At 42.0% G+C, this 24,099-nt stretch overlaps 2 protein-coding genes across 5 annotated transcripts; both read left to right on the forward strand.

The window, feature by feature from the left end:
- The first annotated feature begins 7,081 nt into the window (after positions 1-7,081).
- Positions 7,082-12,308, forward strand: LOC125895654 (complement C1q tumor necrosis factor-related protein 7). The gene is made up of 3 exons (XM_049587681.1): positions 7,082-7,310; positions 9,319-9,555; positions 11,456-12,308. Exons 1-3 carry the CDS (start codon positions 7,289-7,291, stop codon positions 12,082-12,084), a joined length of 888 nt encoding a protein of 295 aa, XP_049443638.1. The 5' UTR covers positions 7,082-7,288; the 3' UTR covers positions 12,085-12,308.
- Positions 12,309-15,411: 3,103 nt separating this feature from the next.
- On the forward strand, positions 15,412-23,536 carry si:dkey-75a21.2 (uncharacterized protein LOC794385 homolog). 4 transcript variants are annotated; one of them, XM_049587771.1, is made up of 9 exons: positions 15,412-15,708; positions 15,922-15,959; positions 16,622-16,712; positions 19,272-19,472; positions 20,663-20,799; positions 20,906-21,172; positions 21,264-21,472; positions 21,589-22,089; positions 23,400-23,536. In XM_049587771.1, exons 1-8 carry the CDS (start codon positions 15,433-15,435, stop codon positions 22,071-22,073), a joined length of 1,704 nt encoding a protein of 567 aa, XP_049443728.1. In that variant the 5' UTR covers positions 15,412-15,432; the 3' UTR covers positions 22,074-22,089; positions 23,400-23,536. The 4 variants fall into 4 exon arrangements, with proteins under 4 accessions (XP_049443728.1, XP_049443727.1, XP_049443729.1 ...); XM_049587770.1 differs by having other exon boundaries at positions 21,589-23,532; XM_049587772.1 differs by lacking the exon at positions 21,589-22,089 and having other exon boundaries at positions 23,400-23,527.
- Positions 23,537-24,099: the final 563 nt, after the last annotated feature.

Here is a 24,099-nt window from a genome sequence, read left to right on the forward strand (position 1 = left end):
GACACCACATGAAGTTGTATTTATTTTTAGACGTGTAACCATTTCAGTCAAAAAAAAACAACGGACTAAATGTGCATGTCGGGCCGGTCGTGCCTTCGTTATCCAAGGAAATGCTTATTCGTACGGGGGAGGGGGCCAAGCAGTGATTGATATGTGTTGGAGACTCCTCCTGGCTCTGATTGGTTGTTTTCAGTCGGGCATGGTGGAATCTTGCCAGTGCGTTAGGATCACTATGAGGACCTTTAGGAACATGATTTTATCACAAATGATCTGTCTCATGCACTCCTGTCAGGATATAGTCAACGTTTCGGCAACTAAAACAAATCTTTAAGAAGTGACCTACTGTAGCTTTAACTGGGAAAATGGACTCTCTTAATGAGTCGTTGAATCAGTCAGGCTTTCATGCTGTTTGGCTGCAGCTCTGTGAAAAAGACAAAAGTATCTCTGCATCTCCTCGTCGAGCTTCTACGACAAGGATGATGACACTTGGTCTCTTGGCGTGCTTAAGATGAAACTCTCCTCTCCTTGTTTGTGTCGTTTGATTTCCACCGTGAACCCTTGAATTACTCTAAAAAAAAATATTTAGGGACAATCTTTTCGTGAGGATGGTGGCCCAGCCATCCATTTGGTACTGTACAAGTATGTCGCTCTCGTGTCGTTGTGGTTTTTGTGTTCCACGCCCCGGTGTGTGCTCCTCAGTATCGGTGTTCAGGCGTCAAGTGTGTACTGTTACAAATCCGTAATGGAACTCTACGTTTATTTACTTATAGTTGAGTCAGATCATTTAATTTGTTTGTGTCAACTACTTACCCATCACTGGCCCTTCAACATGTTTTTATAATATATATATTATGCACTACTTTTCTATATCCCCGCTTGTTTTATTTCTTATCCACCCCCTTACGTGATTTCAGTGCTGATTCTCTGAAACCTCCACCTATTTATAATTCTACAGATGATTTATTAAATTTTTATTTTTTCATGATTACTTATTTAAGATGTAGCGTGAAGCAGTGGTCTTAAGTTATCTATGTTCTGTATGAGTAGAGCAGGAATCCAATATTTTCTAATATATTCTAATGTAGTCTGGGTGTCGTGAGGACGGGGAGTCAGACCGGCGTTTGATGGAGGTGAAAGTCTAAAGAGCGAGCTCCCGTCGTCCCACCGTGGCTTTAGTTCTCATGATGCGAACATGTTTGAATATCGTCACCTGTAACACTTGACTCGTGCTGTTTTTGTGAGGTTCTATTTTCTATGTTGAACACTGTTACTTTGTTCTGTATGTGTCTTTGTTTTTGTAAAAATCATATTTATTTCACTATTTTTGTAGACAAAAAAAACTATTTCATTTTGATTGTATTTTTCTATTTAAATAGGACTATTATACAATTTATTTCTCCCCCTGTGCTAATTACGTCCAAAAGTTCTGTTCAAAGACAAAGAATCATGTCATTAGTAACAACATGAAAGTTTTTTGATATACAGTTGATTCTTATTTTGATACACATGACACATTTCATTTGAAGGAAGGAAACATGAAGGTTTTATTATATTCTTGGAAGACACTTGAGATTCTCCCCTGTTGCATCGAGGCCCCAGCTGCCTGTCCTCGTAGATGCTCTGAAACTTGAATATAACACATTTTGAAAGGCTGACTAACCTCGAATCTGTGTTGTGATGTGCAATACTGTTTCTAATGTTTGTATAAAAAGTAAGAACTACAGTGTAAACCTTTTTAATGCAGATTTATTTTTTTCATTGCATATTTTGCAGATTTCTGATCCACAGTGTCATTTTTTACTGTCAGAAAAAAAATAAACCCCGTTTTTTCATTGCAACTATTTTTAAATCCAGATATCTTTGTACTGATGTAAATGATTGTAGTTATTTTGGATAGTGTTTTGCTAACAAAAGGAGAGACTTTTTCATGCATATTTCTATTTCATTTCATCTTGTTTTATCCCACGTTTTTATTTCGTTTAATAGTAGCAGAGTTCTTGGAATAATTTTTCATATTTAAATGTCATTGGTATTATTTTGTATTTTTATGTGGAAATACACTATATATAAATTTAAGATGCTAATTGCTAAGATATTATTTTGAGTTTAATTATTTTTAAAGCTAAATATTTGTAATTTTATTGTTAAAGTGACTAATTTCTAAATCAGAGTTTGTGTATAGATTCACAAAAGTGGTTTATGGGGTGTTTGGATTGTAATTATTACTGAATGGTTCTTTGATATGCAAAATGAATATCATGTTTATTTTTATTTTTGTTGGTTTTGTATTTAAATGGGGTGTTGATTACAATCTTTTTTTTCTTTCACTTCCTGAATAAAGACCCATTCTGTTTGGACACAACATGGCTGCTGCTGCTGTGTGAGTTTTAACGAAGTCGTAGGGCTGCTGTGAAACTGCGCCGACTTAGGGTAACAAAAATTTTTTATGTTGGGTGTGTGGGTACAAAGGACAACCCAGAAAGGATGGCAGAGGAGATACAACTGGATTGGACAGCCACAATTAAATAATTTGCTCAAGTGCTGTACTGAAGTATGATTTCGAGGTACTTACACTCAGTAAGTAAGTACATTTTATTTATAAAGCCCAGTTTGAAACAAGAATTACAAGGTGCTGGACAATAAAGACGTTGAGGTAAAATAATTACAACATTTAGAAACATGAAAGACATTCAAACTGTGCAAAGTAATAATAAAAAGAGCTTGAAACTGCACAGGGGGCAAGTATACATAAAACAAAGTGCTTACATAACAAATTAGTTTTTAACAGCTTCCTACAAATATCCACTGACTCAACATTTTTAATAGCTGAGGGAAAACGATTCCAAAAAGTGGGAGCTCCAACTGCAGACGCATGTTCACCCTCAGTGTTTAGTCGAGATTTTGGGACAGCCAGAAGATTTTGATCAGGAGAATCATTATTTCCATTTTCTGCTGCTTTTACTAACTTCAGAGGGAAATATATTTTTTAGTGCACTACATAAATCCGGCAGCTGTAGTTAGCAATTACTTTGCAGTGTAAGAATTCACATAAAAAGGATAATTAGATCATAAACTTATTAAATACTGTGCACTGCTGAGTATTAAACCAGTGGTTTCCAACCTGTCTGACTTTTGACCCCGCAAAAAACACCTGTCTATTTGTGGCCGCTTGTAATTTCACTAGAGACGCATTTCCATCCGAAACTTCTCATGTAGTTTCTGTTAAATAACAGTCTGAGGCCCACAGAGGTGAAATGATGTCATTTTAAAAAAAAAAGGTGTATATAAGTGTGTGAAGCAGAACTTTGTTTTTCCTTTATTCCAGCCTTCAGTGAGTACGTTTACATGCACACTAATAAACCGATCATTATCTGATTTCTGGAGTTACCTGATTATTCAAGTGGTCATGTAAACAGCATAATCCGATAGGCTTTATCAGACAAAAGCCATTATCTGGTTATGAGAAATCAGATAAACTCATCTAGCTTTTTCCCCAGTAGTCAGATTATTCGGTGCATGTATACCCTTTAATCTGGTTTCTTTCGGGTTTTGCTATTTTATACTCCCACTCCACTACATTTTAGAGGGAAATATTGTACTTTCTACTCCACTATGTTAATCTGACAGCTTTTGTTTCCTTTCAGATAAAGATTTAACACAAAATAATATATTTTTATATTCTCAGTGTTTAAATTGTCACTTTTATTTTATCTTACTTATATGTTATGCACTTTGTGTGACAAGTTTATGTACAATACACTTGTATTTTGCAGTTTGCAGTACTTTTACTCCGAATCTACCCAAAGTATGTAAAATTGGCTTCACATTGATAAACTACACATTAGAATGCTCTCACATGTATTTGTTAATGATAAAAACAAACAGTACTGTAAGAATATAAGCTGTCAGCATGATGAGTGCTTTATTTTGCAAATATATGACTTGCGTAATTTTCGAGGTTTTTCAAGGATATGAGTACCTACTGTAACAAGAAGTTTGAGTTTTATGTCATGTACTTGAGGAGAAATCCAACTGAAGGACTGAATCATGTAAACCAGGTTTTTCTGATTACCAGATTACTGAAGTGCACGTAAACGCGTCAAATCGGATTATTACTATTACCTGATTATTCACAATTATCTGATTATTGTGCGCATGTAACCGTGCTCAATGTCCAGATTTATCTTGTGACCCTTTGGAGGGGGCATGGACCTGATCCACTGGACTTAACTTGCTTACTGTATAAAAGAATCATTACAACCAGCTCCATCTGGAGCTATATGTGCATCATGCATTGATGAATCAGCATCAATACATCTTTCATTATTATTTCATTATTTCTCTCTGGTGGGATTTTCTGCAGAATGAGAACATTTAATACTTTCCTTCTCCACCTAAGCTTCTGAACGCAGTACTTTTACTTGTAGTGAAGTAAATTTACACTGTGGTATGTCTACTAGATGGCACAGTGGTGCCATGGGTCGGGGGGCTTCTGTGGGTGTGAATATGCGTATGAATGGCTGTCTGTCTCTATGTGTCGGCCTTGTGATAGTCTGGTGTCCAGGGTGAACCCTGCCTCTCACCCAGTGTCAGCAGGGAAAGGTTTCAGCCCCCCTGCGACCTTAAACAGGATAAGTGATAAAATGAATGAATGGCATTGCTACTTTTACTTAATTAAAGGCTCTAAATATTTCTTTGCCCAATGCACTTCACTACATTTATCTGACAGCTATAATTACAAGTTACTTTGCAGATTAAGAATGAACAAAAACTAATGACTGACCTATTAAACTGCATAGTCAAAGATTAAATCAGTGGTTCCCAACCAGCTTGAATTTCAACCCTTCACTAAACAGCAGTGTCTATTTGAGTCTTGTCATGTTTCAGCTGTCTATAAATTGTTGGCAGTTCTACCAAAGACACATTTCTGCTCTAAATCTCTCATATGGTTTGTGTTAAGTAACTGTCTGATGCCCGGAGAGATAAATGATCTAATTTTTTACCAAACACTACAGAAAAGCCCAAAAGAATTTATATAAATGTGTGAAGCAGAACTTTCTTTTTCCTGCTTTCCAACTCTGTCACAGCCCAACTCTTAGACTGGACAGAGAGTGGGAGACACAGTTAAATTAACAAATGAAGTGATTTATTAACTAAAAAGTAATCAAAACAAGTCACCAAATAGATAGGGGAAACCTGCGGTGTCAGCTGTGTGCAGCATGAATGAGTGAAAATGTGCTGTTTGAGTGTTGCGGTGTAAAAAAAAAAACAATGAAAAGTAGGAATGAAAGACACAAATTAAAGAGGTATGATGAGCATGTATAACAACACCAGACTGACTGCTCTGTCCTCTACGTACATGGAGGCTGCACTGAGCCCAGGTGTGTCACATGATGCTGATTGCACTCAATCAAGGTCTGCAGCCCTGAAATTAGAAAGCACAGACACACCAAAGGAACCAAGAAAGGCACATTTGCTGCAAAATGATATCTATTGATACTTTAGGTGTCTATGTAAGCTTTTGAATGCAGGTTTTTTATTTACAGTGGAGTATTTTTACACTGTGATATTGCTGCTTTTACTTAAAGGTTCTAAATACTTCTTCCACTGATGGACAATAATAATACACATGAGAATCTACACTGATCAGCCACAACATTAACACCACAGACAGGTGAAGTGATTAACACAATGCATTGTTCTGCTGGGAAAACTTTGGTCCTGATATTAATGTGGATGCCACCTAATGAGCACGACCGGCACAAACCCTGTTAGAGACCAAGCACACGCCCTCATGGCAGTGGCTGCCCAACAGGACAAAGCACACTGCAAAAACTGCTCAGGAATGGCCCAAGGAACGTGACAAAGAGGTCCATCTGACTTCCAGATTCTCCAGATCCAAATCTGATCAAGCATTCATGGACATGTTGGTACCCCGCCTCGCAACCCACAGGACTCAAAGGATCCACCACCACCAACGTCCTGGTGCCAGACACCACAAGATTCCCCAGAAGGTCCTGTCCTGAGGTCCTAGCAGGACAGTTCACACCATAAAAACTGCTCAGGCATGGCCCAAAGAATGTGACAAAGAGCGTCAGGTATCGATTGGGAGTATCCATGGGACATTGCGGTACCCCAGAGGTTCTGTGTCCATGCTTTTACAAGTCAGAGGTCCCACTGTGGATCAGACTTGGCTCTGACCTGTCAAGGCATGAACACAGGACCTCTGGGTTACCGCAACATCCCACAGACGCTCAATCAGACTGGAATTTGGGGGCCAGGTCTGCACCTTGAGCTTTGTGTCACCTTTCTCGGGCCATTCCTGAGCATTTTTATAGTGTAGCATGGCACACTGTCCCGCTGGGGGTGGCCACTACCATAAGGAAATGCTGTTGCCATGAGGGGGTGTAATTTGTTTCTAACAGTATTTGGATGAGTGATCCATGTCAGTGCTACCCACGTCAGATCCAGGACTCTGGGTTTCCAAGCGGTAACAAGATGATCAATTCACTTCACCTGTAAGTGGTTTTAATGTTCTGGCTGATCAGTGTTTATCCATCTACCTGTACATTTGCAACCACTGTACAAAATACCTCTCCTGTGTTATATGACGTAAGCAAGCATTAACACCTTTATTGGCTGCAATAAGAACTTAATTTTAAATATCTAGTCATGCTAATATACCATTATGATGTTGGATCTGTAAAGGTGGGCTCTGTTATGTGCCACTGAATCCCCCAACACTCCTCCTGACATCAGTTCTGGCCCCATCTAGGGGTGAGTGTCAGAAATACAAGTGAGATCAACACTGAGGTCAGTGAGGCGCAAATGACTTCTTCCATTTATTAATCTGACTTTCCATAGAACAACAGCCCTTATTGAGAATCCAAGCTGCTGGCTTCTACTCTGGGTGTCTCGTATTTAAGAAGTCTTCATCCATGACATAATGGAGTAGATTCTGTATGTACATGCTGTGCTGCTCTGGATGATAGTTGTTTGCCTTGGGACGTTTATGAGGCAGAGAGAAGGGAGTGGATAAGGGGGAAGGTGGTGAGGAGGGAGGGAGGGAGGGAGAGTTGGATGGAGTGAGTGCGGACTGCTGCTGCACTGCAAGACGCTGTCAGCAGTGAGAGAAGCAGCTGAGCTCTGCACGCAGACATCTGAGAGCACAGCAGGGGAAAGAAAAGACGAATAACATGTTAACCAAAGGGTCAGATCATCACAAAGAGCCGAATCTGAGCAGATAGGACGGAGATACTCACTGAGAAACTTGATTTCAGCTTCGGAGATGAACAGCTGCCAACTGTGGGGTAAGAACACTGATTACATATCTCTGTGCTGTACTGTTTGCTGACTTTCACAGAACATCTTTCATTCAGGATATTAAAACATCATAGAAAAACTACTGTCTGTAAGATCTGCAGCTGAACTTGCAGAGCGAATACCTTGAATAACTTTGCAAATACCTGTCTGTGTGTGTCAGTGTTTGTGTACAGTTGCACTCACATGTATGTGTGCATGGCTTCAAAGTGTGTGTAATTGCATTTATACAAATATATGTGGTGAAATATCTCCCTGATGTCTGATTTGTTCTTTTGAAACCTTTTCCAACATGATGTCCTGGTATTATAAATCAACTTCCGCCTCAGGAATCTTTGCTAAACTGGGGTCTGACATCAATTACAAACACCCAGAGGCCATCATAGAGGCTGCCACTGCTTAAAGTGGACACAGACATTTTCAGTGAGGGATGGCCAGACAGTCTTTTCATTTTATCTGTAGGATCCGCCTTGCTCCACCTGTTCACTGGGAAGAGAAGATGATCAGAGGCCAGATATTTCACTGTTTTAGAGGAACTCCTGATAGAAGACAAACTTATTATCAACACAAAGAACAATAATGGCTTTATTTTGAAATTATTGTGAACGTATTTCCCTTTTTAAAGATGTAACTTATGATTTAATGAGTAGCGTACATGTGAGAGTGTTTTTCCACATGCATTTATGTCCTCATGGACGCACCTGCGTGTGTACAGAGACGACCATTTCTTTAATAATAGCAGTTCTACTAATGCTGACATCATTGCTGCAGAGCAGAATTGGCGGGCGGGGTTTCTCTCTCACAGGACCTCACACTGGCTCCGTGGCCAGGTCATTACCCTCAAAATCAAAAACATGCTCAGTATGGAGGGGGCTTTGTGTGTTTCACAGAGCAGCCTCAGCTTCTTCGTGTCCACGCGCTTGTGTGTCTTTCCTGTTTATCTCATTGTGTTTACTGTCCCGCCAGGACACACACCATTTGTCTGATAATCCAGGCATCTTGTGCTGACAGACAGAGCGCGTGGTGCCAAGGACAACATGTTGCAATAAAAAAGACACACTTATTTTGAAAGACAAGAGAAGTGGATGATCCCTCTCTGTAAACCTGACACACATGTTCCGACGCTCCCACTGACAGGCAGCCAAAGAGCAGATGCAAAACTCACATTCTCACACCCACGTGGACAAAAATGCAAAGAACAAGCATCAAATCCATAAATCTTTTCTATGCATTTGGTCACACCCCCTAAACATTTTCTCCTAGCAGCAAACATCTTGTTGGAAAGCGTCCATAGATGGTATTAGTATGCAATTCTTGTGTGCAGTCCCTCAGTCACCACTACTGGATCTTCATCAGTGTTATAACTTTTGAGCTTCATGGTAATTTTCTGTTAGTGAAGCGCAGTTACACATGATTACACGTGATGAGATCTTGTCTTTCTCTTCCTGTAACATACATGTGTAATGTTTCTGTCTGCGCAAGTGCCATTGCTTCATGATTAGGTTCCCTTGACAGAAATTGTGCTGGGTGTTATGTCATAACTTGGGAATGTTTAGGCCAAAAAAAAGTTGGAACAGAGACAAAGGTTTCGTTTGAGGTCTCTCACATGCAACTCTGTGGTGGATGAGAACATCAGTGTGTGAGACAGAGTCAAATGGCAATTGCCTCTCATTACAAGGCTCACATCTGGCCTCATGCTGCACACTTGATCACAAATTAGATTCACGGATACGCTTTTGTTCTGTCTGCGGCCATGACAACACCATTGTAAGTGTTTTATGGTTGTATTGTTAAAACTGATAACTGGTTTCCATCTCTGGACAGAACCTGTTTAAGAGTCTGGCACCACAACACACTGTTTCTGCCACATTGTCCACTTTTTATTTTCTATCTCACTGTGCAAACACATCAGAGATGTGCTAAAAGCATAGAGATGTGCTAAAAGCATAGAGATGTGCTAAAAGGATATTAAATGTTAGTATTTGTTTGCATTTGCAGATCTGAGGATGTGGACGTTGATGGGAGTAGTCTGTCTGTGCCACTGTGTCTTCGGACAGCTGTTTGAGACCAAACTGAAAGGAGCACCGCGTCTGATCTGCAGTGTCCCCGGGTCACCGGGCCCGCCTGGCAAACCCGGTCCCAGCGGGCCCCCGGGAGCAGATGGGAATGTGGGTATCCCGGGAAGAGATGGCAGAGATGGCAGGAAGGGTGAAAAGGGAGAAAAGGGAGACACAGGTATAAAACATAAACAGGTACAGCATCAGTTTATGTGTGCTGATAAATAAATACTACCGCTCTGTGCAAGAAAGAAGCTGGCACAGAGAAGTTTCCTTTACTTGACAGCTGGCATGAGCAGGAGCTGACGTAGAGAAGATGAAGTGATGAGTTCCATTGAAAAATGCTTTTCCATTAATAGCATGGTTATGAAATGAAGTATCAGACAAACTATGCAGGAGTTGTTTAGAATAGCACCCACTGCAGGCTTAAGGATTAATAATAAATCTATCAGGCCTCCAACTTCCCCAGAAGGACATGATCATCGCCGACAGTACAAAGCTAATGAGCATTGTATTTGAAAACTGCACCTCCTGTGCATTATAATAAGAAACAACAGGACACAACAGAAAACCATACTGAACTCAAGGCTCACTTACTAGCTCCAGAGCTTTCAACTGGATGTGGGGTGCCCCTGTGGCTAGGACACTGACCCTGAATCAGACTGGGATGTAATGGATGTAGCTATCATGATGTCACTCACTAGGTTGTGGACTGTGGTTTTGAAACCTCAAGTTAGCCATTGCTGTTTTGTTTTTGTTTTTGACAAGCCTGTCACTCAAAGTAGCCTTCCCTTAATTATGTGTAACTTTTAGCCTTAATAAAACAGGTAAACAGGTGAGCTATATAAAAACTCTAAACTGGCTCACTTCTGGAGCCAGCTTGCATTTGATGACTGCAGTTTTGCGGCACTTCATTTGGCTTCATTTTTCTTCTGGAGGTTGTCGATTGGTTATTCCCCATCTTTTTCCTACTTATTTCCATGGGCGGATTATGAGACAATGGGCCCCTGGGCACAGATATGCAAAGGGCCCCACCACCTCTTCTACATAGACACACAGACTTTATGATGGTTTTGTGTGTCTTTGTCGTTATTTTGTGTCTCCTTGTGGTTGTTTTGTGTCTTTTTGTAGTTGTTTAAGTCTCTTACATCATTGTGTGTCTTACTGAGGTCATTTTGTGTCTTTTTGGTCATTTGTGTCGCTTCACAGTCAGTTGGTGTCTCCTTGTGGTTATTTTGCCCATTTTTTGTAGTTATTTTGTGTCTCTGCAGGTATTGTTGTTGTTGTTGTTGGCCATTTTGAGTCTCTTCCAGTTAATTTGAATGACATTTTGCCCTGAAGCTCTGGGCTCCTGGGCCTGTGTCTGTCTGTCCTGTTTAGTAATCCATTCATGCTCATTTCCTGTCATCTCTCTACTACTTCAATCTAATAAAGGCTCCATAAATGCCCCAAAAATCATTTTCAAAGCTAGTAAGTGAAGGTTGAGTTCAAAATATGTTAGAATTTTAACACAGATGTCTGCTGACAAGGACAACATATTTTCTTTCTTTGAAAATAAAGTAAAATTTTCAAGCTGCTATAAAGCTGCAAAAACATTTGGAGGGACCAGCAGCACCACTGTAGTGATATCATCTATGCCATCTGAGCTGCAATGAATCTGTCAGTGATAGGCATCGTGCACCTGTGTTTTCCATTATGTGTGGAAACAGGAATTCAGACACATACCTCCATCTGAGCATGAAGCTACGCATTCAGAATACTCTGCTTGTGTTTCCACAAACATACAGTGATTTGAAGTGTTCCCTATCTGCAGGATATTTACCGTGTCGTCAACTGAATATAAGATAGTCTGGATGAATCAAGCTGAATTTGTGCTGTTCAAATGTCAAGGTGGCTTTATTCCAAGGGTGACTTAATACATAACATTGGGTGGGGCTTTGTGTTTCCATAGACTATTACTTTAATAGCCAGGTTCAACAAGTGCAGAACAGAGACAGACTCATATGGCAGAGATTTTTTTTTTATTCTATCACTGACTGTGCAGAAATAATGACCCCAACATGGTTTTTCTATTTCAGGGTTGAAGGGCAGAGTTGGCCTGACAGGTAAGATAGGAACCCGAGGTGATCGCGGCCCTGCGGGGAAACGAGGCCCCACAGGAGGGAACGGAGATGTGGGCCTTCCTGGTTCTCCAGGCCGCGACGGAGAAAAAGGAGAGAAGGGCGAAAGAGGGCCACGTGGAACTGCAGGAACCTGCAAGTGTGGCAGCCTTCTGCCTAAATCTGCCTTCTCGGTGGGGATCACCAGCAGCTACCCTGCAGAGAACACTCCCATCAAGTTCAACAAGGTGCTGTTTGATGAGGGCGGACACTACAACCCACAGACGGGCAAGTTCATCTGTGCATACCCAGGCATTTATTATTTCTCCTATGACATTACATTGGCCAATAAACATCTGGCCATCGGTCTGGTGCAGAATGGCCAGTACCGCATTAAAACCTATGATGCCAACACGGGAAACCATGACGTAGCATCTGGGGCCACTGTGATGTACCTGAACCCAGAAGATGAGGTGTGGCTGGAGATCTTCTTTCACGACCAGAATGGTTTATTTGCAGACCCGGGCTGGGCCGACAGCTTGTTCTCTGGCTTCCTTCTCTATGCAGACACAAACTATTTTGACGCACTGGCCGAGGACTATGCATAGAACCTGGGAAACACAAAACACAAACTGCTAGTTGTTTTGATAGTTTTATTACACATATGGTATGGCCAAACTATATTTTTATACTGTTAGTTATATTATTACTATAGAAACCTATCTACTGATTTGAAATTATAATATTTGATAAAGCTTGAACACATTTCTTTATTTGTTTTTTTGGCTGGGAGTTGGATCAATAATAACTTAAATAAACATTGTTGACTGTAGGGAGTTGTTTGGGGGTTTCCTTTACAAAAAAGCTAAACTGAAGCATGTGTGAGACAAATATACTGCAAAATATAATATAAAGAGTCAAAACAGGTCAGCCGTAGTGTTTTTATTGGCTATGGAGAATGTGAAGTTGATGTCACGCCTTGTTAATTTTTTTGGAAGGGGGCGCCATATTGTGAGGTTAAATTGGCAGACCAGAGCTGGATTACAGCCCCCAATGCACTACCTCCACTCACATGCCCAGACATTGTAAACGTAATTGTTGTTGGACTGAGGATACACGTTGGGAACAGAGTTAACCTTACAAGATTGTGCCCCCTGCCCCAAATGGTGTGATGGTGTTGTTGTGTTGTTGTGCCTGCTACAGAGGTCGAACAACAGTATTTGGACAAACTAATCACGATAAAAAACATTGATCCATATGAACCATATGGCAGCCAGGTGCCTGATTACAGACCCTGATGCACTACCTCCACTCTATCTCGTATGCACGTCGATCATTGAGATAACAGAGCCTGTACCTCACAATCTGGCGCCCCCGTCTCTCACTGTGCCAAACATTCTTTTTACTGCCAAAAACACAACAGCTTGACAGGAGAACACCAGGTTAGCATTACGCATTTACGGCTTCTTGGACCCTTTAGTGGGCCGATCTGTCAATTCACTAATTGTTTGATTGACAAGTGCTGAAAAAGGGGTTGGATAATGCATTTTTTCCCCACAGACTGTTCAAATATGGACATGAACACAGTGACATCACCCTTATGGTTTGTGAAGTTTTACTTTGAAGCCTTAAGGTCAGCATTTTGGCTTTTGGAGCCAAAAGTGACCATATTCAGACGAGAGGAGGAGCGAGGGGTGGCGATCAAAACGAACTGAAATATGCATTACCTTAAGCCTTAAAAAAGTTACATAAAAATTCATCCCCTGTACAGTTGTCATGGATGTTAAAATTCCCTACAGAGACCAAAACCATTTTTTGTGTTAGGCTGTAAACATATATAAGCGGATTGACTCAGTTTTGGAGCCAACCTCTGGTGGACATTCGATGAACTGCAGTTTCTGGCACTGGCTCTATTTTTCATTCCCAGAGGCTGCTGCTTGTTTTTTTTTTTTTAAATTTTCAATTACAAAACAATTAGTCCCGATAAATTCCATTATTTGTTAATATAATCTTAATGTCAAGAAAATGGCTAAACAACAACAACCTACCCAGTGGAAGTTGTCTGCTGTAGCTTTACAAGCCTCTCAACCAGGCGCCTCCTAAGGGACATAGGGTTCATGTCACCAAAGGTCAAGAAAGCACTTAAAGACCTCTCAGAAGAAGCGTCAAAAGGGAAGCTTTCGGCTATGGCTACAACGGAGATATAAGAACTGGGGGAGCCAAGAAGCCATGTAGTGGAACCACCTGGAATCTGAATCCAGCTGCAGAGAGCTGCAGGGAGACATCTCCGATGGTTGCCCCACCATTCTGAGATGTTCTGGTGATTAAAGGGGCTAAACATTATTGAAGGATGGCTCCCAGCTGTAGTCCCTGCAGCTGGTGCCCAGGCACTGGCAGAGGTGCAACAGGCTGGTCCCAACATCAACCTGTTATGAAATCATTTCTGTACGTCAGAAGACAAATGCTCTTTCTGTAATTTTGTGGAGGACATGCTAGTTCAGTTTAGGACTTGATGTTACAGTCCCTTAATGCACATACTGAGACGATGACTAGTGTTTAAGTTAGATGTATAGAAAAGGAGGAAAGAGCATAGGGAGATAGAAAAGTAAGGAGGAGCATAGTGAAGGCAGAGCCAAGGAGAGACGTCTGCGCAGACTGAACTCTCCCCTGCTGGTGCTGGCCGTACGCTCCACCTCCCCCTACTCACTCATTTTGGACAGAAAGGGGAGAAGAGAAAAGAAACTAACAGGAGAAAAACTTACCAAACTTTAATTTAGGTGGAGTTTAAATGGTCAATTATTGCTGCACATACTTGCGATGGTGAGTGAAAGTTGGAGCCATACTGAGGGAGGGGATGGGGGTTTAGGGAGGGTAAACGCTTCATTGGGGTCATCAGGTGGGTACCCTCCTTCACTGGTGTTTCAATGATGGGCCCACGACACCTCCACAGGGCTCATCGGCAACACCTGGCGTCCCATGTGTGCCCTCTCTGCTTTTACTCCCTCAAACCCTGCTGTTGTGAGTGGTATTTCAGGACCCAAGTGGCATCTCTCCTCTTAATCTATAGCCACCGACTTGCCTGTTCAGCTGCGCCAGAGAGGGCTTTGATGGCCTGATGTTGGGCTTGGCCTCCAGTTCCCATTTCTTTAAGCAGCCTGGTAGGTGACTTTCCCGAGAAGCCTCTGCAGGCCACGTCAACTGGGTAAACCTTTGCTTTTCAGCTGCATTGCCAGCTCGGCGTACTTAAGGTTCTCATGCTCGTAGGCCTCCTCCACAGTACCCTCTTAGGGCGCAATGAGCTCAGTGGTGGAGAGGAGGCACAGTGAGGAGGACCAAAGCACAAAGTGGTCTACGATCTCAGATAGGAAGCACAGACGCTAAATCAGATATACCAGTAACCTCCAGTCATGTACGGCTCCCTGTTGGCTGGTGTCTGATCTGTAACATTTCTTTTTTTCAGTGTTTGCATATGACAGTGATTTGGGGCTGATTTACAGTTGGATTAAGCAGGAAATTCTACTTAAAGAACAGGATTTATATTAACATTTGTTTTCTTTTCCAGAAATGAACAACATATCACATATATTTGCATAAATTTTACATTTGTAAAATTAAACTATTGAAGAATTTAACATCCTGTATTGCATTTAAACAAACAGATCTCAACATATATTCAAATCAACTCACCCAAAAGCTTGTAATAAAAAAAACTATTAACAAACTCTTTCAGTATATGTTAGTTTTGCTTTTCTTTTTCTCTGTCTCTCATATGGAACAAAACATTTTTCCTTGAAGAGTTAAAGTTGTGTTATGATTACAAAATGTATTAATGTGGAACTCCAACGCAAATCTGACCAATCATCCTCGTTTCCCACGAGTGTCACCAATCACAGCAGCCCAGTGCGTGACGTCACCACACTCACTTCCTTGTTTCTGTCTGTGAGGAGGACGCAGACATGGGCGACGGGAACGTTTCACATATAGCAACAAAGATTACAGCCAAAGACCGAGCGAGGCAGTTTCCTGATTTAATGTATGAAAGCGGAGGTAAACTGTTTTGCACCGCGTGCGACGTTCTGTTGGAACACAGACGGAAGTCATCGATTAACAAACACTTTACTACCGCAAAACACATCCGGAGAGTAGCTGAAAATCTTGGACATCAGACAAGACAAGTCATGGCAGCAGAGGCTGTTGTATCCAGAGCTGTTACAAGTGCTGAAAGAATCAAAGTAAGTTTGATTAAATATGCATGTGTAATTAATTTAGCATAAATCGTGTTTGTCTGTTTGAAAATAGTTTAGACATAAAAGTCTCAAACGTTTTATTCAGAAGATCAAATTGGATGAAGATGAAATCAGAGATGGAAGCATGAATGTGTGGGATTTATTAACCAGTTGTGATTGTATGATTATCTTGATAACGTCATCTTTTTTTTCCCTCAGGGTGAAAACCCTGCTATGAGATTCCTGAGGAGAAAAAGGTATTCAACAAAGAACCCATGTGCACTTCTTCATTTACAAATTAAGCACATTTGGTTACAGAATTTTTATAATCTTGAGCGTTTTTGGTAAGGTTACGCAGAGCATCTCAAGTGCTATATCGCAGTTTCTTGAAGATGTGTCACCTCTCATCCAAGAGGCTTCTTCTCTTCCAACAGACTGGTATGACGAGTTTTACATCAGTCTGTTAGAACTGAAGCCTCTTGGATGAGAGAGGTGACATGTCTTCAAGAAACTCAAGCAAGTCCAGTTGCCTATGATAGCACTTCAGATGACCAAATCCTGGATGACTGAGAATCTTCACCAACACGTTATGTAGAACACTCAGATTAATGGGGGTTTATTCTCACTGGAATAAGTTGCATTGGTTTTTAATGAATTCTGTATGAAAGAATTGCAATTATTTTTGCAATTTTCACTTCTCTTGTAGTTTCACTGCAAAAAAAGTCTAAAGACATTGTAACATGCATCATAATGTTTGAGAAAAACAGCCATGAAATCAGGTATTTAAGGCTAATCGACAAAAAAGCCTGCTAAATACTGAAAGGACAGGTTAGTAATATCGTAGTTTGGTGTTGAAGTAGCTGACAAGTGACCTAGCTACTCTTGACACAGCAACTAAAGCAATTGTTCATGTTGATAGGGGAGGAAATCTCAAACCTCGCATCAGCAACGCAAAGCGGTTTCCCTGCACAGCTCCTTCTGAGAACATAGACCAGTATTCTGAATTGATGGTAAGTGGTTTTGAAACACCCTGCGAAAATGTAGTGCTCAGTCCCACTGCATTATGTGTTTGTATAACCGTAGTGATTTTGAGGGGAAAATTTGCCACCTTTTATGTGGACGTCCAATCTGTGTTGATGGTAAATCTAGTTGACTGGTTCTGGAGGGTCCCTTTCCTCTCATGCAGCCACAGCCACTCTCCGCTGCGTTTCCAACCATCCATGTTCATCTGCTTACCCGGGGCCAGGTCACGGGGGCAGCAGGGTGAGCGAGATACTCCACACATCCCTCTCCCCTCAGTAACTTTTTCCATCACCTCCTGGAGGATCCCGAGGTGTTCCCCAGGCCTGATGACTTATATAATTTTCCAGCGTGTTCTGAATCTACCCTGGGGCCTCCTACCAGTTGGACGTGCCCGGAAATCGTCTAACGGGAATCACCCATGAGTCATCCTGATCAGATGCCTGAACCACCTCAACTGACCCCTTGTTAACAGAAGGAGCAGCAGCTCTACTCCAAGCTCCCTCTGGATGTCTGAGCTCCTTCCCCTAACTCTAAGGCTGAGCCCAGGGACCCTATGGTGGAAACTCATTTTGGCTGCTTGTATCCGTGGTCTTATTCTTTCTGTCACTACCCAAAGCTCATGACCATAGGTGAGGGTTTGGAAGTAGATGGATGCATTACTGCTGATGCTGCGCCAAACCGCCGATCCAACTCATGCTCTATTTTACCCTCACTGGTGAACAAGACCCTGAGACACTTGAACTCCTTCACTTGGGACAGGAGCTCTCCCCCAACCCAGAGGAGGGAATCCATCTCACATAAATACAGCTGAATGTCTGAGTCAGCTGAAACACAACATCCTCTGCACTCATATTTTGGGTTACTCTTTTCATTGTTAGAAGCATAGCGAGTTTACCCCTTCCAACTATCCAACTATGTCACTGTCATGTGAAATGATGGCGCTAGATGCAGGAAGAATAACAGATTTTGCAGCTCAGCTTTGTCAGTCAATATAGCACTCACTGAGGAATTTATTGCTTCAGTGGACTGGTGATGATGAGCAAAGAAGCACATGACACACAGGCAGGGCTAATTTTGCTTGGCTACATTACCTGTCAGGACGAGACCCACTTTGGTGACTGAAGATGACAAAGGTGACGTGAAGGTACATTTATTGAATAAACAATATTCTTAAAGGGAAATTTCGGTTTATTTCAACCTGTCTTCTATGGTCCTAAATTTGTTTCAAGTGATTAGTGACATAAAAATAATAGTTAGCATGTTAGCCATTAGCCTAGATACAGTCAGGGCGCATAGTAGCGTCAGACCTGTTAAAACGTAAGTGAACGGGCAACCTTCAAGTGCAAAGTTAGTCCACTAAACAAGCTTTTTTCCCACAAAGACCGCCTCATATCGTTAGGATAAATGTCAGAGAACATATAGAAAACGACATGTAAACGTGTTGTCTTACCTTACCGGTGTGCTGCCATGTTTGTTTACCATCTAGCTCTGCTTTCCAAAGCGCGGGCGAAATATATCTCGCCAGCTCTAGATAAAGCCCAGCTGGATACTACTCCAGGTGGAGGTGTCTCGTCCTCGGTCACATCCAGACCTTGAAAATAAGGCTGCAACCGGTCCCATTCCTTGCAACAGAGGCATTCCTCTTCTGTGGGCACTGGGGCACAGCATTCACAGGTACACCACCAATCTCCAGAGCTACGCAGCCTTGCAGCAGCCATTCCTCCTCTCTCGTCCTCTACCTGTTGTGCCTCTCTCTCTCTCCTCCTCCGTTCTTCAATTTCACGAAGCTCTTCGTCAGTGTGTTCTGGCTCAAATAAATAAGGGCGGCCATCAAACTCTGCAAAATCAAATTCCTCCTCCACAAAGTTGAAGTCTGGCAAAAAGTCAGCCATCATTCTATAAATCTTTCATAAAATAAATGAATGAACTTTTCAGGCTACTGTCCGGTTCTGCCTTCCAGCTGTTGCTGTGTGTTCTCGCGAGATTTGAGGCACGGTATGAGATCGCTGCTTGTTCTCGCGAGATGTATTTCGGCCGCGCTTTGGAAAGCAGAGCTAGATGGTAAACAAACATGGCAGCACACCGGTAAGACAACACGTTTACATGTCGTTTTCTATATGTTCTCTGACATTTATCCTAACGATATGAGGCAGTCTTTGTGGAGAAAAAGCTTGTTTAGTGGACTAACTTTGCACTTGAAGGTTGCCCGTTCACTTACGTTTTAACAGGTCTGACACTACTATGCGCCCTGGCTGTATCTAGGCTAACGGCTAACATGCTAACTATTATTTTTATGTCACTAGTCACTTGAAACAAATTTAGGACGATAGAAGACAGGTTGAAATAAACCGAAATTTCCCTTTAACTGTGTTGCAGAGAGGTGAAGTGGCTCCTACGCCAAGTTTTCTTTAACCTAAGGCTCATCTTTTAACAAAACCTGTCATCAGTGTTTATTGAGGTAAACAAACTTGAATGTTAGTTTTTTAGACGAACAGATGTCATACTTTAATTGTCCTCTTAGTAACTTCATGTTGTCTGTGTTGAAGGACTTCTTGCCAAAGGAGTATCAGTATCATATATGCAGTTACAAAGAAGTGAACGTGACCAGTGACCACACGGATTTTGAAGCCACCCTACGGATGTCCCTCAGATCAAAGGAGGAGATATTGGTGTGGCTGAAGTTAATGCCAGTTACGTGGAGAGTGGACTACACGAGGCCTACTAAGGGTTCAAAGGTCATCTTCAAAGTAGGTTTATCACTTCTTCACACAGTTGGTGTTGTGACAACATTTCTTGTCATTCATTAAATTTTCCTAATCTGCCACTTCTATCAATATGAACGTTTAAAAGTTTTATGATTCATGGGGCATCGGTGGCTTAGTGGTAGAGCAAGCGCCCCATGTACAAGGCTGTTGCCGCAGCGGCCCGGGTTCGAGTCCAGCCTATTGCCCTTTGCTGCATGTCTCTCTCTCTCTCTCTGCCCCTTCATGCTTCACTGTCCTGTCAATTGAAGGCAAAAAATATCTTTAAAAAAAAAAAAAAAAGTTTTATGATTCGTATCCATAGTGGACAGTTTTGGTGACTGTCATCCTGCATCATCACGACCCACGTGGAGAAATCAGATTCTCCTGAACATGCTTCACAATCAGCAGATGGATTTAGTTGTTAATCTTTTAAAATCATGCTATAATCACATCTCTGCTCTCTTAAAATCCTGTTTGCAGTTGGTTTGCTTTCACAAAACAAAAGAAATGCAACAGAGTCTGCTTGGAAGCAGACTGACACACACCTTCTTAAGCAGTCTCAATTAGGTTGTTTTGGTCTTTGGTCTGTCTCTCCCATTAGTGCTAGCTTCACAGCGGAGTGTTCAGGCCCAGTCTAAACAATGCAGCTTAGCTGGCTTATTCAGCGCCAGCTGCATGTGTAAGATATAACAGCTGTGGATGAGAATGAAGGTGACTGCTGGAAGTTAATGATGTCATATTTAAGTCAATATTCTGATTGTTCAAGTTGTTTGTTATATTTCTATCAAACACATTTTGAGAGGATCTAAATCACTGTTTTATTCTCAGTTCTTTTCAGTTTGGCGCTGGTGAATTTCCTTTGGCTCAAACCTTTCGGAAGGTGCCAAAAATTCCTCTATGCCTATCTATCCAACTTGACTGTGGACTGTCTGTACTTCCTCTTATCATTTTTATGCCTCAGCGCCAGTGATAGCCACAGTCGGAGGCATTATGTTTTGGGTTGTGCGTCCATCTGAACATCTGTACATACATATGTATGTCGCATTGTCATGAATGCGATATCTCAAGAACGTCTTCAGGGAATTTTCTTCAAATTTGGCAAAAAACATTTACTTGGATCACTGTGGCCTCATAAAACATGTTTTCTTCATCATGACTCAAAAATTCTAATTCAGTTTTCCGTAATAATTTAGACAGAATACCGGTGCCAGCATAACACCAGGCCCAGGGCGACACGAAAGAGTAACGGGACGTCCAAAAATACAGATTGCCCTGCAAAACTCAAAGTTGCCATTGCACGCACTGAGATCTCCTTGGGACGGCCGAGCAGGTTAAACTAACCCTACTTCATATTCTATGCAATGCTTGTGTTCATGTGATAATACATGTCTGTATAAATCAGTTTAACAGAATGATTGTTGCTCTTTTCCATCCAGAAGTACCGATCCCCACATTCCGACCTACCCCACACTAGTGGACATCGTGAATGTTCACAACCACAACATTCATGCGCCGGATGCTCTGCGTCACCGGGATGTGGGCAGCAAGGCTGTGGAGCAGCTGACAGAGTTGTTTAAAGCAGGGCGCTCACCATCCTCTGCACTGAATGTTCTTAAACATGATCTGCAAGTTCAGTTCGGGAATGATTACGTCAGTGCTTCAGCAGACCGCTCCATCTGTCCTGACCTGCAGTTCTGCTATAGGTATTTATCATGACTGGTTATTCATACTATGTTTATATCAAACAGTATTTCAGATCTGAGTTAATTATGCTGTTAATGTCATGTGTTTCAGACTTTACTATAAGATATTCCATAAGGAATACATATGCAGTGCACAGGATGATGTCCACGTCCATGAGGGCTTCCTGAAGCCTCTTCAGGATCAGGATTGTTCAATTAAAGTATCTGGTGGGTCACATCTCACTTCAGATCTTAGCAGTTGTGCTCCAGAAACACCCATGGAAGCTGTTGAGGAGCTTGAGGCTGATGAAACACTGGAAGGTTAGTTCAACTAAAATAGATTCACAATTATGCATGTGAGTATATGGCTTGCTGATTAAAACTAAGGGTTAATCCTTTGCCCTGTTGGACATTTAAGTTTTTTTTTTTGTTTCCAGCTAGAGTCAGCACACAGGAGTGGGACTCCATGAGCCAGGAATTTGCAGCAATGGTGCAGAGCAGCAAAGAATTTCAGGTGGCCGGATCAGCTTTCTTAAAGGCCTTCAACAGGCTGAAGCGAAATCCCTCCATGATGCAGGCGGCAATGCACATGTTCGGCCGCTGTGGTGCCAACAACCTGGCTTTGAAACAGTCACAAGCTCTACGGCGGGCCGCTGACCGTAACTCTGTGGCCAGCCAAAGGGTAAAGCTCAGGGGTAGACGTCAACTTGGTGCGGGGAAAAACAAGGGAGCAACCATGGACCATCGCTACAGCAACCCAAAAGGAGCGAAGTCTGGGACTCAAAGCTTATCAAGCTGTAGAGGTGTATCGCAGCAACCCAGAATATTGCATGCTCCGTCACAGTGCCCCTCACCTTCCTCTCCTCTCCTTAGAGGCTGGACACATGACCACTGCGCCCCTTATCAAGCCCCCTCCCCGTAAAGGCTGGACGCCCAAGGCACGTCTGGTACCTCAGGAATTTTGGTCTGAGTGGCGTGTGTGTGTGTGTTTGTACAACATAAAACATGTCTGTAGTTGATCATACTTCAACTCTTGTTTGTACCAACTGTGTGTATAAGCACCATGCCGGTGTCATTGCCTGCACTGTGATGGGTTGAAGGAATAATGTGACTGCAACCAGTGTTGTGCTGAATGTTGTGCTATGGTACTCTGTTGTACTGTTGTACAACAGTACATAGTGCTGTTTGGGTGCCTTGCTTTATCTGTATTTTATATATATATATATATATATATATATATATATATATAGTATATATTTAAACTCCAAAGCTAAGGTGTTCAGAGGCCACTGGCAAACCGTGGGGGAACTGGATTCAGAGTATCATCCAGAGCCGTGAGCCTACGCTGGCCTGGGTAGCTGAGAAAGGGCAAAAGAGCTGCACCTTTTACTACATTTATATATTAATTATGATTTTAATTTTTGTAAAAAAAAAATTAATTTGAACACTTTTGGATTAGTCCTGTCTCCTATGCATCAGTTGCTCTTCAGTTCCTGCCTGGATCATCTCTACTATAGTGTGGCCTAGTAGGTGGGCGGCTGTGGCACAGCGGGTTGTTCACTAATCGAAACATCAGTGGTTAACCTGCAGACCGCATGTTGTAGTATCCTTGAGCAAGATACTGAACCCCAAATTGCTCCTGGTGGCTGTTCCATCGGTGTGTGAGTGTGTTAAAAACTGAGTAGCAGGTGGCACCTTGTATAGTAGCCTCGGCCACAAGTGTATAAATGTGTGTGTGAATGGGAGAATGTGACTTGTGTAAAAAGCACTGAGTTTCAGAAGACTAGAACAAGTGACTTATACAAGTGCAGGTCCATCCGTTTACCATCTAGTATGTGCCCCCAGGATGTACGAGATGTCCCTCACCTCTGCTTTAATTTTCTAGTTGGTCTTTATTATGAAATAAGAAAGATCTGATTAGTCAATTAACTAAATTTGCACAAATACTTATGAGGGGCATATGTGAAGATAATAAGTATTTTTTTTTTCCCTAGATAAAATAAATGTTATTTTAACAGATGTGCTTTAAAATAACTTGACCTATTTTGTTATCGTACACAGTTATCTAACCTTTTGTTGTCCTTGATAGTAACATATGGTTCAAGATTGAATGTAAAATGTTCATTGAATAATGGTTAGGAATTCACAATTTGCAGAGAATCAAGTGTTATATGAAACAGGAGTTAAACTGTGTAGAGTTAAGTTAAGTTCAACCCATCCATCCATCCATCTTCATCCACTTATCCAGGGCCGGGTTGCAGTGGCAGCAGGCCAAGCAAAGCACACCAGACATCCCTCTCCCCAGCAACACTTTCCAGCTCCTCCTGGGGGAACGCAAGGTGTTCCCAGGCCAGATGACATATGTAATCCCTCCAAGGTGTCCTGGGTCTGCCACGGGGCCTCCTACCAGTGGGATGTTCCCGGAACACCTCCAGCAGGAGGCGCCCAGGAGGATCCTGATCAGATGCCCGAACCACCTCAACTGACCCCTTTTGACGCGAAGGAGCAGCGGCTCTACTCCGAGCTCCCTCCAGATGTCTGAGCCCCTCACCCTATCTCTAAGGCTGAGCCCAGACACCCCACAGAGGAATCTCATTCTTTCGGTCACTATCCAGAGCTCATCACCATAGGTGAGGGTTGGGACGTAGATGGACCAGTAAATTGAAAGCTTTGCTTTCTGGCTCAGCTCCCTCTTCACCACGACGGACTGGCGCAGCGCCCGCATCACTACAGAAGCAGCACCGACCCGCCGATCCATCTCACGCTCCATTCTACCCTCACCCGTGAACAAGACCCCAAGATACTTTTTTTAATATAAATTTAGATTTGTATATATAAAATTTTGCCATTGCTAGAATTGTAATAATCAGCAGATTTCTAGTTTCAGTTTCCACACCACACATTACATCTACATGTGATTGGAGTTTAACAGATCAATTATTTTTTTC

Source organism: Epinephelus fuscoguttatus, linkage group LG10, assembly GCF_011397635.1.
Source record: "Epinephelus fuscoguttatus linkage group LG10, E.fuscoguttatus.final_Chr_v1".
NCBI lineage: Eukaryota > Metazoa > Chordata > Actinopteri > Perciformes > Serranidae > Epinephelus > Epinephelus fuscoguttatus.

Coding starts and splice junctions, on each gene's coding strand:
- si:dkey-75a21.2 (XM_049587771.1), top strand. CDS start 15,433: ATGGGCGACGGGAACGTTTCACATATAGCAACAAAGATTACAGCCAAA. Junction 15,960..16,621: donor AGATTCCTGAGGAGAAAAAG/GTATTCAACAAA, acceptor TCATGTTGATAG/GGGAGGAAATCTCAAACCTC. Junction 21,473..21,588: donor GGCTGATGAAACACTGGAAG/GTTAGTTCAACT, acceptor TTTTGTTTCCAG/CTAGAGTCAGCACACAGGAG.
- LOC125895654 (XM_049587681.1), top strand. CDS start 7,289: ATGAACAGCTGCCAACTGTGGG. Junction 7,311..9,318: donor GAACAGCTGCCAACTGTGGG/GTAAGAACACTG, acceptor TTGCATTTGCAG/ATCTGAGGATGTGGACGTTG. Junction 9,556..11,455: donor GGGAGAAAAGGGAGACACAG/GTATAAAACATA, acceptor TTTCTATTTCAG/GGTTGAAGGGCAGAGTTGGC.